This window comes from Melospiza melodia, chromosome 6, assembly GCF_035770615.1.
Source record: "Melospiza melodia melodia isolate bMelMel2 chromosome 6, bMelMel2.pri, whole genome shotgun sequence".
Lineage (NCBI taxonomy): Eukaryota > Metazoa > Chordata > Aves > Passeriformes > Passerellidae > Melospiza > Melospiza melodia.
This window is the reverse complement of record NC_086199.1, coordinates 65,240,462-65,257,039: the sequence shown is the minus strand read 5'-3', so window position 1 is coordinate 65,257,039 and position 16,578 is coordinate 65,240,462. Positions and strand designations below refer to the sequence as shown.

The window sequence follows — 16,578 nt, the reverse complement described above, 5'->3', positions numbered from 1 at the left end:
GGGCTTATGAGCAAAGAAATAGTCTAGGCCTGCGAGGTTTATCTTCTCACTCATACTGAAACACTCTCAAAATAACAGCTACTAGGTAAAAAGGGACAAAAAGTATTTCTTGGTTCGGTTCTTCTGATCTAATGAAGAGTTCCATGTCACAACAAACATAGAAACTTACTGCAATTTCCCGGGTTGATGCTGCAGTTTAGGAGGGGCTGAAACTGAAGGAGCTGCAGGAGCTGAGGCAGGTGCTGGTGGAGCCACAGAAGGTGGACTTCCAGCATCAGCTGGTATTTCAACTTGCTTCCAGTCCTGGCCTTCCTCTACCAGCAGACCAATTAGTGAGCCCAAGCGAACATTTTTGCTTCCTTCTTCCACCTAAATTAAGAACATGAAGTTACATATTACACTGTCTGCTCTGATTTAACTAAAACCATTAGACTTCAAAGTTTCAGGCATATTAACAACAATTCATCAGTAAGATATATCCTATTTTATTGCTACTAATAATAAGATATTTCAAGACTGAAATTAATTATAATTGCTGTTATAAGGAGAAGAACATTAAAGTATGCCCCAAACCTCATACACCTAAAGTTAGCACTCAGAAATCAAAGTAACTTTTTATACACACAGCCTTTGCAGCTCAGAACTAGAATAGAAAAAGAAAAATTGTTACAATTTTGCTTAACTTTTCATCTCCTGGATTTTTGAGTCACTGCTACATTTTTGTTACTCACAATAAGAAAACCTCTGCATAAACCTCAATGAAACCTAGAACCTCAGATGTAGAAAGAGCTGAAATAAATAGAAGGACTCTAGGGTTCTGGGATGAGAGGCTGGACACAAGCTAACAGTGTGGATTAGCAGCCCAGAAAGGCAAACGCAGGACTTTGGCCAGCAGGGTGAGGGAGATGATTCTGCCCCTCTACTCCATTTTTGTGAGGGCCCACCTGGAGTGCTGTGTCCAGGTCTGGGGTCTTCAACAACCCATGGACCTGTTCAGAGTGGGTCCAGAGGAGGCCACAAAGATAACCAGAAGGCTGAAGCACCTCTCCTACAAAGACAGGCTGAGGGAGATGGGCTTGCTGAGCCTGGAGAAGAGAAGGCTTTGGAGAGACATTCCAGCAACCTTCCAGTGCTTTAGAGGGTCTTATAAAAAGGAGGGAGAGGGTCTTTTTATACAGGCAGGACAAGGGGCAATGGTTTTACAACCAGAGAGGTTTAGATTAGAAAGAAATGCTTCACTCAAAGGTGGAAAAGCAGGTTGCCTGTGAAGGTGGCGGATGCCCCATTCCTGGAAGCGTTCAGAGCCAGGTTGGATGGGGCCCTGCACAACCTGATCTAGTGAATGGCATCCCTGGCACAAGATGATTTTTAAGGACTCTTACAAGCTAAAACATTCAATGATTCTATGTAGCCAAGAAGAGTCAAAAAAATCTTAGCTTTGCTACCAAACCAACAAAGCACAGGTGACCAGGACAGGGAGAAAAAATAGGAGATAAAGTGAACAGAGAAGTAAAATTCCCTTGGGGCTTCTGCCACTGCACCATAGTGCCTTAGTCACTAACAAATATACACTGAAGTAAAAGTTTATTTCCTCCACTGGAAGAAAAAGAGACTGAACTTGCACTGGCTCATTCTGCAGTGGAATTTTTATACAAAGTATTTTCCATACCAATTCTTATTTAGGTCATGAATGAGAAAATGGTAACAGATACTAATGTTAGGGAAACTTCCCTGTCTGACCATCCAGGAGCCATTCTGGCAGTCAGTCTCACCACATGAGGAGGGACCAAAGCCCCTTCAAAGTGGGTGGCTCCAGTAACCCCATGGGTGCCTGACCGGGCTCCCTGCAAACCCTGCTCCCACATTCAAACAGGTCTTCCTCACCAGATTGACCTGGGTTTTCCACAGCAGAATCTCAGACACCTGGATCCCTAAAGCAATTTCAATTGTGGCCCAGTATCACAAAACCAGCTCAAGCTGGTTCCTCTGGGGAGGGATCACAAAAAAAGGAATTCTCATGCTTTCATACCTTCAGTCTGGGGTCTTCCTACTGAGTCCTTGGCTCCTGCTGTGTCCCAGTGTCCATTCCCCTGGCTGGTGCCACAGGTCCCTGTGCCCTTTGCTGTGCAAAGGATCAGCACCCAGTAAAAGCCCCTTTTCTGGTGTCCCCACCACATTCCCCACCCAGGGAAAAACCTGCAGCTGCACACCCAGTACCTGCTCGAAGTCTATTCCTCAACAATTAATTACAGTTCTTAAACAATCATTCATCATCTGTTATGTTCCAAATTGAACCATATTTTAGGAAAAAAAAATCAGTGTTAATTTAAGAAGCAACTCAACTGAATAGTCATCATTCTGAAATTACCCTTCTAATATTTCATTCAGTTATTTAATCTTTTACTGCATTTTACACTGAATCAGATGTGATCATTAGAAGACCTATTCAGACAGAGAAGAAATATATATGCATGAGTTTCTATTTTACTGTTAGCCTGTTCTTCCTAAACCATACACAGATTATACAGTCAAGAAAAACCAAGAAGGGTTACAGAAGTTGAATTAATTTAACCTAATGAACCTCCTATCTTTAAATGCAAAACCCAAAGCATTAAGCAGACAGTGTGCTCATCTGACCCAAGTTTGCCATACTGAACTCTGTCAGGATGGTTCAGAATTGTAGCTGCCATCAAAGGCACACACTTTTGTCTCATTTCTTTAGGAAGTGAGTGAAATCCAGCCAGATGATAGCTCAGAGGTACAAAACATTTTTAAATTCCCATTAACTACATCACGTGTGAAACTTCTGAGTGGCCCTTGGAAGCACAGTCTTTTCAATAAGTAATCATCACCCCATCCACAAACCTGGCACAGCTCATTTTATAAGCCTTACACAAACATCTACTGAACACCTAATACAGAGCAGAAATATCCACAGATAGTGCAGAAAGACAACCAAGGATCACACACTGGAGAAAAAAAAAGTCTGAAAATTTCTGACCTTATTGCTCTCTAGTTATTTTAGTTTCTGAAACATCAGGTTTTCTCTGTACTTTTTAGGAGACTGGAATAAGAGCCTGTCTATCCTGTACTCTCACTCTTAGGCCCACCATTTCTAGATTCCAGGGATTAAAAGAATCCATTAAAAACTGGGTTTGCATAATGATCTGTTCATGTTACTCCAACAAAGCTGCCTCTCTTCCCTTATTCTGAAAGATGTTATAGTTATTTCTACCTCCTGGCATCTCCTTCTCAGGTTCAGCTCTTGGCATTGGATTGTTACTGGATCATATAGATATAACTAAGGCTGAATGTCACTGCTCCATGACACTGATATCATCTAGCTGCTGCAGAGTCTGGCTTTGATCTATCAAAAATGTGCCACAAGAGCAATGCACAGAGAAATTTTGAAATTTGCAATGCATTTGAAATACAAGACAGGAAACAAAAAACCCCCACAGCTTCTGAAATACTAATGTTACTTGTAGCCATCATGGATTACTATCAAAGAAACTAAGCAAACTTCAATTTAATCTCTCTAGGATTAAGTCTTTAATACTTTTGACAGAGAGAATCCCTGTATCTTCCCCTCACACTATCTAACAAAGCAGTGACTGCAAATGCAGAGGCAAACTGATTTTCAGAAACATTCAAAACTGAAGGAGAGAGATTTAAAAAAAGTGAAAGCATTGCCCAGCAATTATTTAAATAACTACATGGAGACTAAACACAGATGAAAAAAATATGTCTGATGTGAGACTTCATCCTGGCATGGCAGAACAGATCCTCTGAAACCTAGTAAATGTGTTCTTCCATAGTTGAAAACAAATTTAGCAACACAATTAAAAGAAGGAAAAGTATTTTAAAAACTTTTGTTTTAAATACAGTAGTGCTTAAATACAAGTTATCCTGCAGAATTCAAGACTAATGAGTTTTTGTAAGCCCTGATAGACTTCATTTCCAGCTGAGTTCTATCTTACATCCCCTCTCCTCCCTCTATCTCAGTCCCCTATCTATCTCAAGACTTTCACTTTTGCAAAGGATGTTGCCTTTGCTTATACAAAAATAGGAAGATACCAAACAGAACATCACTTTTCAAATGCTGCCACAGAGGAAACTACTCTCCCTTTTCTGTTTTTGCAAAGGATAACTGTGCAAATACATGCTGATGTAAGAAAATGCAGCTGTAGCAGAGATTGGAAGTCAAATATACCAATCCAAAAAGCTCTTGTAATAGCAGCCCAAACACATGTCTGACTGAGCATAGGGTAGAATTTTCTCATGGTTCCAGGAACCAGTTTGTACCTGTTCCCATTCCGCTGTTTCCTAAGTAGCTGGACTGTAATTAATACCAGCATGCCTAATTTGTACGATTATGTGATCCACACCTCATGGATAGATGTGCCCTAGATGAGACCTCCCTAACCAGATGACATAATATTTACTGAAATACTCATCTCTCATTTTTATTCATTTTTTCCCAAATTCTTGCAATTCACCATGTTGTTTAATTATTGTGGAGGGAGAGAAGAAACAGCTGCAAGACACCACCAGCTGAGACTGCTTCAGAAAATTTCCTACTCATCCCAGTTCTTGTTCTTTCTATTAAGCTTAATCAAACTAATTTTGATAGAGGAAATTATTAACTCCAAAAACTGTTCTCTGGGTCAGCCCATGTTGTATAACATGCCACCTTGAATGACTAGCACAAGACAACCTAGCAGAGAGATGACACATCCTGGGTAAAGCACCACCCAAAATTCTATATTCCTACTGATTGTTAACTGTTTTCCTATAACTCAGAGTAAGAGGTGTCATAAACTACAACATTTTGTGGACATAATTCACCAGGTGTAAAACATACAAAACAACAGCTTAAGTGAAAATCCATTAAATATATACAGAATCATGTACCAATAGTCTGGTACACACATGGCACAAATGGGGCAATTATTTCTCCCCAGGAATACAAGCAAGTGCATATTTCTGAAGGCTGAGCAGAAATTCAGCCATCTAAACTAGTTTTTGAGGCAATATGCTAAACAACAGTCTGAAGTTATAACACCCTAGTGAGAAATCCAGGATTCCTACCAGTATTTTAGCCAATATGCCATCATCACTTGATTCCATGGTAACCACTGCTTTGTCCGTTTCAATTTCACACAATGCATCTCCAACATTCACTGTGTCACCTGCAAAATACAACAGAACTTAAGAATACTTACCCTAAACTTCCTTTCAGATTTGTTTAACCATGGAAGATAGATATTCACCATAGAATACAGTTATTTTGTATTCCTTAGTAAGTTTTATAGCTAGTTGATCCCCCATCAAAACTTATCATATTGTATCTCTCCTTTCCAAATAAAATCACTAAGATTCAAGAATCACAAGCTGCTGTGACAGAACACTGACATGTTCCCAGTACTGATGTTTTCAGCAGACTTTCCAAGGGGAAGTACAATCTTTTCAATAAGTAATCACCACCCCAAAATTTATTTTCAGAACCCCATACTCAGTAGCACTGCCATGAATAAAATACTGAGCCTTCCATATTCACTGCTAGACACCAGTCAGAGCACGCTATCTAAAACTGCTTAGGACAATGGTATCATAGTTCAGTAACTGGTGTCTACACTGTTAAAAAAATTCAAATAAACCTCAGGAATTTTAATGTCTTTGGGAAAGCACAGCTGGAAGCTTGCTTAATCTCCTATACAGTTCAGAAAGGTCTTTTCAAGCATTCATTCATACTTACTGAGTGAAATAAAAATATGCACAAATGCTAGAAATTGCTTTTGCTACATTACACAAATCCAAGATTAATTCTGAAGCATAGTTTTCCTCTGCTTTTGAAGAATATCTGTATCTGCTAGCAGATGATAAAGATATTATGTGTCTGGATTATTTCAACAAATCAATACTGACTAGATGTCCAACACTAAAACTGATATTACATTAAAAACTGGTAGGTAGTTGTATGTTTTGCCTTCCAACAAAAACCAGCTTTTTTCCTTATAGAGACATACAAGCCTAAAGCACGCCTACAATTCCACATAAAGTAAAATTCTAATATTTCCCCATTACCAGAAACACTACAACAGCATTACCTGTCTAAGCATTTAGCTGAACTGCAGATATCACTCCATTGTGCTTCAGAAGCAGAATTAAAACCTAGTGCAGGTTACCACCTACATTTAGGTAAGAAACAACACTATAAAAAAAAAAAACATCTCCTGTTTCAGGACTGCATGAATTAGAAAAGGAAAATGAGGTGCTGAATAAAAACATCAAAAGCTCAGTTACCTACAAAGTTTTTAAGTCATAAACGTTCCTATTACAGAAATTGGTAGAGAAATATACTTCATCTTTTTAATGTAATACTCTAACAGCCCCATTCCACTTTGCAATAACTAGAGCATGAACAGTTTATAAGAGGAAATCAAAACTCTAGGCTCTATACGAGTGTTTTAATTTCACTGGATCATTAATTCAAGTAGGCCATATATCAGATCATTAGGCAAGTACTTCTCAGTTGTTAAATCAAATTGTTGGGCAAATTCTCTAATTTACAGAGCTAAGATTGGCAAGCAGAAAGGAAGTTAACTCTGTATCTTAATCTGCCATCAGACTCTAAGTGTTTCGCACCATTAAAAAGAAATCTCAGTTCTCAGAGACCAACAGCAGTATCTCCAGCAGGGTCAGCCAAGCAAATACCTTCATCCGTGTGTTTGTCACATGTCACACCTCAACTTGGGTACCTGAAGCTGTTCCTGGAAAACTAACTTCATCTTGCACAGGGAGGGCAAGGAAGTCTTCTGAGAACTGGATAAACCACTTTTCCACTACCTTTGTCTAAATTTTCCTTTCATTGCTGCAGACAAAGTTACCTCAAAATTGAAAGGCAATTGAATAAATGCAGGGTAAGAATCTACTTCAGAGCAGCCTTCAAGTCCTGTTTCAGCACCCAAGTGCAATAGATAGGATCACAGTTACTTTCATTAGAGATTACAATATTTGTGATAGCTCCTAATCAATGCCCAGGTTCATGTCAATTACAAATCAGCTTTCCCAATAATTAGGATTTGAAAGAACACTTTTGCAAACCATATCTTTGCCTTTACACTTTAAACCAAGCAGTGTTTGCAACAGAAGTTGCCTGAACCAAAGCTCTCTGAAATTATATATACAAAGCCCTTGAAAAATTTTGTGTGGGGTTCAGGTTTTCTGTTTATTTGGGTTTTTGGGGGTTTTTTTGTTTCTTCATTTGTTTGCGATTTGGTTTTAATGACTGAATTCCCATAGCTAACCTGAATGGTTAGGATCTCTACTGAAGCAGAGTTTCCTTCCAAGAAATCCAATTGGCATCCAGTAGCCTTGGTGCTCTGTTGAACTACTGACAGACAAGCATCCAAATCACAAGATACAAACAGCATTTCTTAATGTTGCAAATAAAATCAGAGTTGACTGAATAGATACTGAAGTCCCTGGAGCTGATGTCTCAAAAGGTAGCAGAGTTGCACTGCATGTGGATGCTGCCAGCACTGTTGTATATTCTGTTTTCTGCCCACATTAACAAGAGGATTTTGGTCTCCTGGGCTGTCAGTCTACCAGCTTTCATCAACGTTAAATTCATACATAATAAATACAAGTTTTTAAAAACAGTTTTATCATTGTGAGAATGACTTTATTACCCACAGGAATCAACATGAAACTGCATTAACAATGAGGAGGAAAAGTAAAGCTATCAATTAAATTCAGTGCCCTCCCTTCTGTAGTAGTGAAATTATCTGTCCATCCTGTGAAACCATGAAATGAAAACATCTGAGACTTACACAAAGAACAGAAAGACTATCAACGTAGTATTATACTGACCCCTTCTGGTTATACAGTGGGAAAAACATTTTGTATGCGAGCAGCTTGCTTCTGTCAACTGCTTAAAAATATTTATTTTCTTGGACATCAGATTGTCAAACATTCATAGCATTAACACTGCTTTTACATGGCAAACACTCTAGAGAATTAAGTAGTTAAGAGCATTCCTTAAATGTAAACATTAAATCACTATTTTCTTCAAAATTCATCTTAATTATGTCTTTATGTTTATTCTCTAGACTGTTAGAGGAAACAAAAGTATTGATAGGAATTAATTATGGTGTAATTATATTAATTATAGATGTGGCCAGTAAGACAAAATACTCTATTTGGGTTTGGTCTTCTTTCTAAATAGAAAATCAAGCAATAAAAATACTAACATAGTTTTCTTTCAAAGTCTAATAATCAATTAAGACTTGGTTGCAATTTAATTAAAATAGGTGTGAAGCTTTTTTTTCTTTTGCGTTAGGGTGGAAGGCTAGTGGAAAGACTGAGAAAAAAATTGTATAGCTTTTACATTGTAACACTTTTTTAATGAGAAAAGTGGACTCATTCATGTTGGGAGCAATCTGGAATTTACTTCAACTCCTGCCATGCTTTCTTTGTTTTCTCTTGCAATTTTGAATGCTATAATTACTGTAAAACAAGCTATTGTTGATATTTAAATTTTACAACTACTGACAACTAACAAATATAAAAAGGACTTTGGATCATTCTTTCCTCTCTGCATCATCTTGGACTTTATTAACTAAAGCTTCAAGAACACTGGTGCAATTTTTTTTATTGACATAAACTTCTGAATTGTTCCCAGTAAATTCTGCAAAATTCTTATAAAAGTTTCATGAGCAAAAGGCCAAGTCCACTACTGGAGCAAGAAGCTGTCTTCCAGCTACCTCTCAAAAGGTATTCAAAATGTAGGAAAGCAATGCTCTCCAGTAACACAACAATGGGAGCTGTACCAACACCTGCAAGGATAAGCCAAAGGAAAAGGTTTATCTAGGCACAATAGTCAAAACATTTTAGCTATCCAAATTGTGTCTGTCAAAGATAATAAGCTTTAACATATTTTCTTTTCTCCAGATGTATTCATCTTTTCAGGAAATCTAAAAATGCCTGTGAACAAGATACATTCCTACTGCTATCTAAAAGCCTACAATGCACAATGAACAATACCTATCTGGAACCCAAAACTAAAGTCAAAATTCAGGTTTGATACTAAATTGAAGAAGGGACAGGGCAGGAGTAAACAGGACAAAGGTCTCCTGACAGAACAGGAACTGCTGATTCTTCTACAGATCATTTTTTATTTACATACAACCTACGTGAAGGCAAAACTTGACTTTTATCCAGACTTTTTATACAGTTGCTCCAAAATATTTTAGCAGAAGCACATAGTTGTCAGAGCACAAAGTTCAGGCTTCTTTTGGATGAGGAGGTTGGCTTTCAGTTTGGGTTCTTTTAGGAAAAATTTCCCCATTTGGTATTAGGGTTATGAAAGGAATCTCAATTTCTCTCAATTTTAACTGTAGACTATAATTAAGATATTAGAAAAGATATTCCAAAAATAGCATATCTTTCATGGTATTCCATAACACAGCAGAATAATGAAAGAGACCCTCCCCAAAGTCAATGGCTCTCAGACTTCCAAAGCTACTGAGCAGCATGACAAAACTGGGAAGTAAAAACAGCACACACACACACACTCACACCCTGGAGGAGCCTAATGGAAATTTTTCAAAAATAGGATCAATGCAACCTTTTGGAAGACAATGAAGCAAAAAAACATTTCAAGAATGAACAATTTCAAAGCAGGTATAGTTCATGATGACAGCATCCCCACACCAAATACTTTGCTTCAAAATACTGATCTATACTATAGAGCACTATACTGATCTATAACCAGGAAGAATTATCTTATTTTTTATTTCTCTTATTTTTGTCTTCTTTATTAAGAATTATCTTATTTTCACAGAGTAGATTTACATAGCTGAAAAATTACAAAGAAATGTGACCACAGAAAATGCTATCTTACCTTCCTTTTTTAACCATTTCACGATGTTTCCTTCTTCCATTGTTGGAGAGAGTGCAGGCATAAGAACTTTGATACCAGGTGTACCTGCAAAACAAGCATGTGGTTATCTCAACAGGTACTTTCTCAGTATAATTCTTTCCTCAGTTAACTGCGGATGCTGATGACACATCTCTTTCACTGATGAAGTTTGTTAATGTTTATTTATCCTTTTTATTATAAAATTATATCTACTTTGTAGAAATTGCTTGATTTCAAGTTTCAGTGATTTTGTCTTGGCTCAGTAAACTCATTTGCAGAAGCAGCACTGTGTAAGAGCAACTGTGTGCCATGTTAGTGGGATTCTTCTGAGAGCAGAGCGCAGGATACAGCACAGAGCTTGGCTTCACAGGAAATTACACGTCTTGTCACCTGATCCTCTACACCAAAGAGGACATTAATATGAGGGAGAGTACTTTTCTGAACTTTTAGATATACTTATGAAAAAAAAAAAAAAAGAATGTTTCTAGATCCATTTTGTAAAAGCAGCTTTCCAGTACCTGATTTTTGAGGCTCTTTCTTGAACCATTATGTCTGAACTTGTGTTACAGAACAGAAATAGACACACAGAAGGTACATTGTATACAATGGCAAGGCTTATTTCTGTTTCATATTCCCTTTCCTCTAATACCCAGCATTAAGGATTGTTATCATTCTATAGGAAACAACACCACATTTCTCCTAGTTGCTGTATTGCTTGGAGTAGTCAGAAACAGCTAAAAAAAAACAAACTTAGAAATTAATAATTTTTCAGGTTTTTCCTTATTATCTGCTTTTCAGCTCAAAATTCTTCTAAGTTTTTTTTTTTTCCTTGCCCCCTTTTTTTTTTTCCAAAAGCTGTGCTAAGGCACATGAAGAACAGGGAGGGGATTCAGGACAGCCAGAACAGCTTCACCAAGGGCAAGTCCTGCCTGACCAAACTAGTGGCTTCATAGGATAGAATGACTGCACCAGTGCACAAAGAAGGGCTATGGATGTCACCTCTCTGGACCTACAGCATTGTTCTCTGTAAATTGATGAAATAAGGATTTGATGGGTGGACTGTTCTGTGGGTGAGGAATGGGTTGGATCTACAAGGTAGTGGTCATCATCTCAATGGTCCCATGGACACTGGTGACAAATCTGTTAAAGGTACTGGCACATGAAAAGCTGTGATGTGGCAGGTTGCGGCTCACAGCCCAGAAGGCAAATATAGCCTGGGACACAAAAATCAGTGTGGATAGCAGGTCAAGGGCAGTGGTTCTGCCTCTCTGCTCTGCTGGGATCCCACCTGGGGAAATGCAGCCAGCTCCTGAATCCTCAGCACAGAAAAGGCATGGATGTGTTGGAGGGGGTCCAGAGGACAGCCACAAAAATGAGGGAAGAAGCCCCTCTTATATGAAAAAAAAACATCAAGAAAGTCAAGCATTGTATAGTCAACCCAGGACATCAAGGTTGTTCAGCCTGGAGAAGGTTCCAGGGAGACCTTACTGCAGTCTTTCAATAGTTACTAAAGGGGTTTTTAAGACAGATGGGGACAGACTTCTTAATTGAGCCCACAGCAATGGAGCAAGGGGTAGTGGCTTGAATTTTAGACTGGCTGTAAGGAAGATATTTACAATGACAGAGATGAAACATAGAAACAGGCTGCCCAGAGTGGTGGTGGATGCCCCATCACTGGGAGGTTGGATGGGGCTCTGAACATCCTGGTCTATTTGAAATGTCCCTGCTCATTGCAGGAGAGATGGACTAGATGACTTTTAAAGGTCTCTTCCAATCCAAACCACTTCATAATTTTTTTTAAATGTGACATGGAAACATTGTACCAAACCTCTACTGACCTAAGCAGCCATCAATGATCCTGACATTTTAAAATGCACCAGGAGCAGAAAGTTAGTTATTCCCTAAAGTCCCCAAGACAGCAACACAATCAGGATAATGCTATCAAAACCACTTGAGTTTTGTGGAAATGAGCTCAGTTGCATGGTTGATGTTCCCAGAAGACTGCATGAGTAAATGCACTTTTTTTTTCTCAGTCTTTCCACAGTAATTTCAGTTTAATTTTACTCATGACGGCCATGCTTAGAAATGTATCCAGACAATGTTCCTTGTAACACTCACAATTTCCATCTGAATTACCTCCATGCACTTTCTTTAAAAAGTTTCCAGCAATTTCTCATGTAGGACTAACAAACAGAAAAATGAACTGTGTTATGTATGTGAATGCATACCTGTGTTAATTTCCCAAATAAACATTTGAAGTATGATTGACAAATTAAAGTATGAGTTAACAATTGTTTTGTACTATACATATTTACCCAAAAATAATATTTCTCAATAACAACATGTAGGAAACATTATACATTACATGACACATTATAGGATGCAAAGTGTTCTCAGTTTCATTAGTCTAACTTGACAAGTCTGACTCTGACAATCAAAACATTATTTTGAACTCATATCCCACAAATATCTAGGTTTACTGAGAACTAGTGGACAGACCTCATTTTAAAAAGTCATTTTTAATGAGGAAAAATTAATTTTTAAAAACAGTGGTTCACATTTCTCTTCCATGAAGAGCTACTTGATTCATTTCCCAGAATATGCTTCGTACTTTGGCACAAATGCAAAAACTGAGCAACAAATTTGTGCCACAATAACATTTTCCCTTCAATGTTATGAGCAAGTACCACAAAATATACAATCCATTCTGGTCCTTTCATAGAGTCAGAAGAGGAACTCCAGCAGCACCTAGCCATGAAACTGACAGATAAATAAAGCTGGATACAAAGTAGAAGACAGGACCTTGTGCACCCATCTAATGCTTATTCCAGAGAGGCCCATGCTCAGAGAAGTTCAGTGCTGTTGCAATTAAGAGCTGTTTTAGTTACCTTTGAGTTAAGGATCATACACAAACCAGGCTTCACTGTGCCTCCTCAAAGAAAAGCAACCTTACAATGTCGAGCTACCTCCACCAAATATTATTTGTCTTCATTAAATTAAAAAAAGGGATAGTGAAAGCAATCGCTGCATTTACATAAGTTAGTTGCACTGTACAGGCAGCCCTTACAAGCACCTTGGGAAGTAAATGTTGCTGCTTTGCAACTGTGGGTCAGCAAAAAGTTCTGGCAATTTGCACAGAATCTCAAAGGCTAAGCTCATTGGCAGATCAGAATTTAAAAACATAAGCAAGTAAAACTTCTGAACTTCCAGTCACCACCCACTGATTTTTACTCTATCAACTGCAGCTGTGTTATTACACTTCAAAAATGTGAATATAAAAGGAGGAAGACTCAAAAAGAACCCAAACAAACTCCACAGAAACAAGAGATTGCTATTTTAAAGACATCTCTCTGTGCATCGAAGAGAATTTGTTCCTGGTGACACATTTTATCTGGGGAGTCTGGCAACATTTCTGCTGCCTTCCCTCTCCATGAAGGCATTCAATGCAAATTTAACCTGTCCCACCAGAAGGATATTTCATAACTTCCTACACACATTCTGCAGTCAGTAGAGAGTTGAAAAATGTACAGTAACTTAACACCAATGATAAGATTATGAAACATTAAAAATAAAGAAAAATTGACAGACTTTAACATAAAGAGGTCACGCTATTCTATCTTCTCTTTTTCCTATTTCTCTGTGACCAGCAACTAGGAATTACATTCCGAATTAATTGTTTTAATTATGCAAAACAACTTTTCCTTGACCAGCACCACAAGCAAGGACAGAAACACAGAAAGAGACAAAAAAATTCATGTGACTTGATAAACTAGATCCACATGAACCAATAGTGGTTCAAATAGTGACTTTTTCAGAAACAGAAAAGCAGAGAAATAAAAGCAATGCTAAAATAAAATTTACTTAAACTTACATTGTCAAACTAGGAACCAAGGGTGAATTTTATGTCCAAATGAGTTGTATTTTACCAGGGAATTTATGACTTCTCATCTTTAATTTTAGAAGCAACAATGAAGTTAAGAAAAATGGTATCACTAAAATACACACTACCTTGGAAAGCTGTAAGTACACTAAGAAGAGTTGAATGAGGAAAGCCTGAATGAGTTAAAGCTGTGATCTGCCCACCCTAACACTTTAAAGCTTACTGTAAGGAATTAAAAGATATTAGTCACTTGCCTATCCAAATTTAGAAATTTAATTCCCGCTATATATTAAGTAGTCTCAACATAAAAAACACAACAGATTGTCTGGGAGAACTGTAGACAAAGTTCTTTAAGGAGTTAAATAATAAGACCAATTCAGAAGCAGTTTATCATGCATTATATTATATTTGCATACTATTTTATGTAGAAAGAAGCAAGCTTTTTCTAATAAAAACTGGAAATAAATAACATTTATTTCAAGAAAGGGATAGACTTCCCTGTATCACACACAGCAGGTTTTACAAAGGAAAAGATTTTCATACTGCAAAGTAGCAAAGGCAACAGTGCTGGAAAGAAGAGGATGTCAAGGTGATGAAACTGTCTCTGAACTACCACTGAGTTCTATTACACAAGTTTAATGAAAGCTCACTGTTTTGTAAGTGCACTTAAACCTCAAAGAGTTCAGGCTCTTCATGCTCAGCATCACACCAGGACCTCATGACAATGCACTCGATCACTGTTTAAATGTTTACAAGTTGTAACTTACAGAGCAAGTAGGGAAAGATCAAATTTCATTTAAGGATGCATAACTCTTCCCACGTCTCTTAGAGACAGAGGAAAATGTGGATGTAAATGATCTGCCTGATATCCTGAAAAATACATCTTGAAAGGGTGTTGTCATAACCTCACACTTAGACTTCTGTGTAGGAAAGGATGCCAGACATGCAATCAATAAATTCTGTTTTTCCCTTAAAAAACCAAATAGAATTGCATAAAAAATACATCACACACCCTTCTCCAGTTACCTGAAACATTACCAGGAGAATAAGATGACTAAAATGTAGTGGAATTACCAAACATGGACCAAAATAACCAAATAGAAAAAAACTTTCTTTTTCAGTGCTTAGCTATACATCCACTTAGAAGCATTACTGTTTTCAATGGTGAGAACTTTTCCTTATCCACAACAAAATATTTTCATATTTGAAGGCTTAATTTTATTTTCCTCTGTAGATTTCACTTTCTTCCTTTTCTAGACCTTTAACAACTCTCACAGGTCTCTCCGAGTTCTCCTACCAGCTCACCTCCTACACATCCCAATGTGCTTTCAGTGCCTCCAGAGACCGAGGCAAACACAGCCCCGTGCTGGGCGGCTCACGCAGCTCCCGGGGCTCCTGCCCAGCTGTGCCCAGCTGTGCCCAGCACACCGCGGGCCCCGCTCGCCTCCCCACCCCGGGAACCCCCGGGCACCGCAGCTCCCCGTGCCCCTGCCCAGCTCACGGGCAGAGGTTTGTGTCCCGGGGAGGGCGCCCACGCTGGAGCAGCTCACGGAGGGCTGTGTCACACGGGAGGGAGCCCACGCTGGAGCAGCTCACGGAGAGCTGTGTCACACGGGAGGGAGCCCACGCTGGAGCAGCTCACGGAGGGCTGTGTCCCGGGGAGGGAGCCCACGCTGGAGCAGCTCACGGAGGGCTGTGTCCCGGGGAGGGAGCCCGGGCTGGAGCAGCTCACGGAGGGCTGTGTCACACGGGAGGGAGCCCACACTGGAACAGGGCAGGGGCTCCGGCTCCGCTCCCCGAGCAGCGGCACTACAAGTACGGGATGAACCGACCGTAACCCTCGTTCCCGTCTCCTTGCGCAGCCGGCAGGGAGGAGGCAGGGCAGGGTGAAGGAAAGGTGTTTTGGGTTTTTCTTCCCCCCTTTGCACTATCCTGCTCTGATTCTGATTGGCAGTAAACTCAATATCCCCAAATCGAGTCTGCTCTACCCACGACAGTCATGGAGTAGTGGTGTCTCGCTGTCCTTATCACAGCACCTGAACCTCCTGCTGTATTTTCTCTCCCTGCCCATTCGCGGAGAGAGCTGTGGAGGAGCTCCGCTGAGTGCCTGACATCCAGCCAGGGTCAACCCGCCGCAGCCACCCGCTCTCAACCTTCTCTCCTCGCAGACACACCCAGAGCAGGGCACCAGCCCGCCACTCACCCAGCAGCTCCCAGGTGCCGTGCAGGTGCCTCCATCCTGGCCGGGCGGGCAGGGAGAGCCCCGCGCCCAGCGCCGAGCGCCCGGCCCGCAGCAGCCGCTCCCCGCCACCCCTCAGCCACAAGGACGCCGCCATCTTCCCCCGCCCCCCGACCGCGCCGGGGCTGTCCCGCTGCCTGCCTGAGCAGAAATAACCGGGCACGCCCCCGGCGCCGGAGGGCGGCCTCAGCGAGCCCCCGCGCCCCGCCCGCGGCACCTGCCGTGGCATTGGCCGCCTCGATCGCCCCAGGCACGGGCGAATCCAATCGCGCGGACACCCGCGCCCAGCCTGGCAGGTCGTCCCCGGGGCACACCCGCCTCGCCTCTGGTCCCTGCCGGCTCCCGGCCCGGGGGGAGAGCAGCGACCTCTCCATCCCGCCCTCCGCGGCTCGGCTCGCTGCCCGCGGCCGGGCCATGCCCAGCGCTCCGCAGGCGCCCGCGCGGCGCCCCAAAGAGGCCCCCGAGCAAGGACCCCGCGCTGGCCGCGCCATGGCGGCCTCCGGCGGGGACGCGGAGCAGGTAACGGGGCCGGGG

General features: G+C 40.6%; 2 protein-coding genes across 4 annotated transcripts in view; one reads left to right on the top strand and one right to left on the bottom strand.

Moving 5' to 3' along the window:
• PDHX (pyruvate dehydrogenase complex component X) overlaps positions 1–16,111 on the bottom strand; it is a 33,132-nt gene extending 17,021 nt beyond the window's left edge. Inside the window, exons 1-4 of the mRNA XM_063158775.1 lie at positions 16,009–16,111; positions 9,908–9,991; positions 5,092–5,192; positions 170–369 (exon numbers count right to left, since the gene is read on the bottom strand). Of these exons, the coding sequence (XP_063014845.1) occupies positions 170–369; positions 5,092–5,192; positions 9,908–9,968 (362 nt within the window). The 5' untranslated portion in view covers positions 9,969–9,991; positions 16,009–16,111. The remainder of the gene's footprint in view (positions 1–169; positions 370–5,091; positions 5,193–9,907; positions 9,992–16,008) is intronic.
• Positions 16,112–16,458: 347 nt separating this feature from the next.
• Positions 16,459–16,578, top strand: part of APIP (APAF1 interacting protein) — a 33,666-nt gene continuing 33,546 nt past the window's right edge. For all 3 annotated transcript variants that reach the window (XM_063158773.1, XM_063158772.1, XM_063158771.1), the window contains exon 1: positions 16,459–16,563. In XM_063158773.1, coding sequence (XP_063014843.1) covers positions 16,459–16,563 — 105 coding nt within the window. The remainder of the gene's footprint in view (positions 16,564–16,578) is intronic.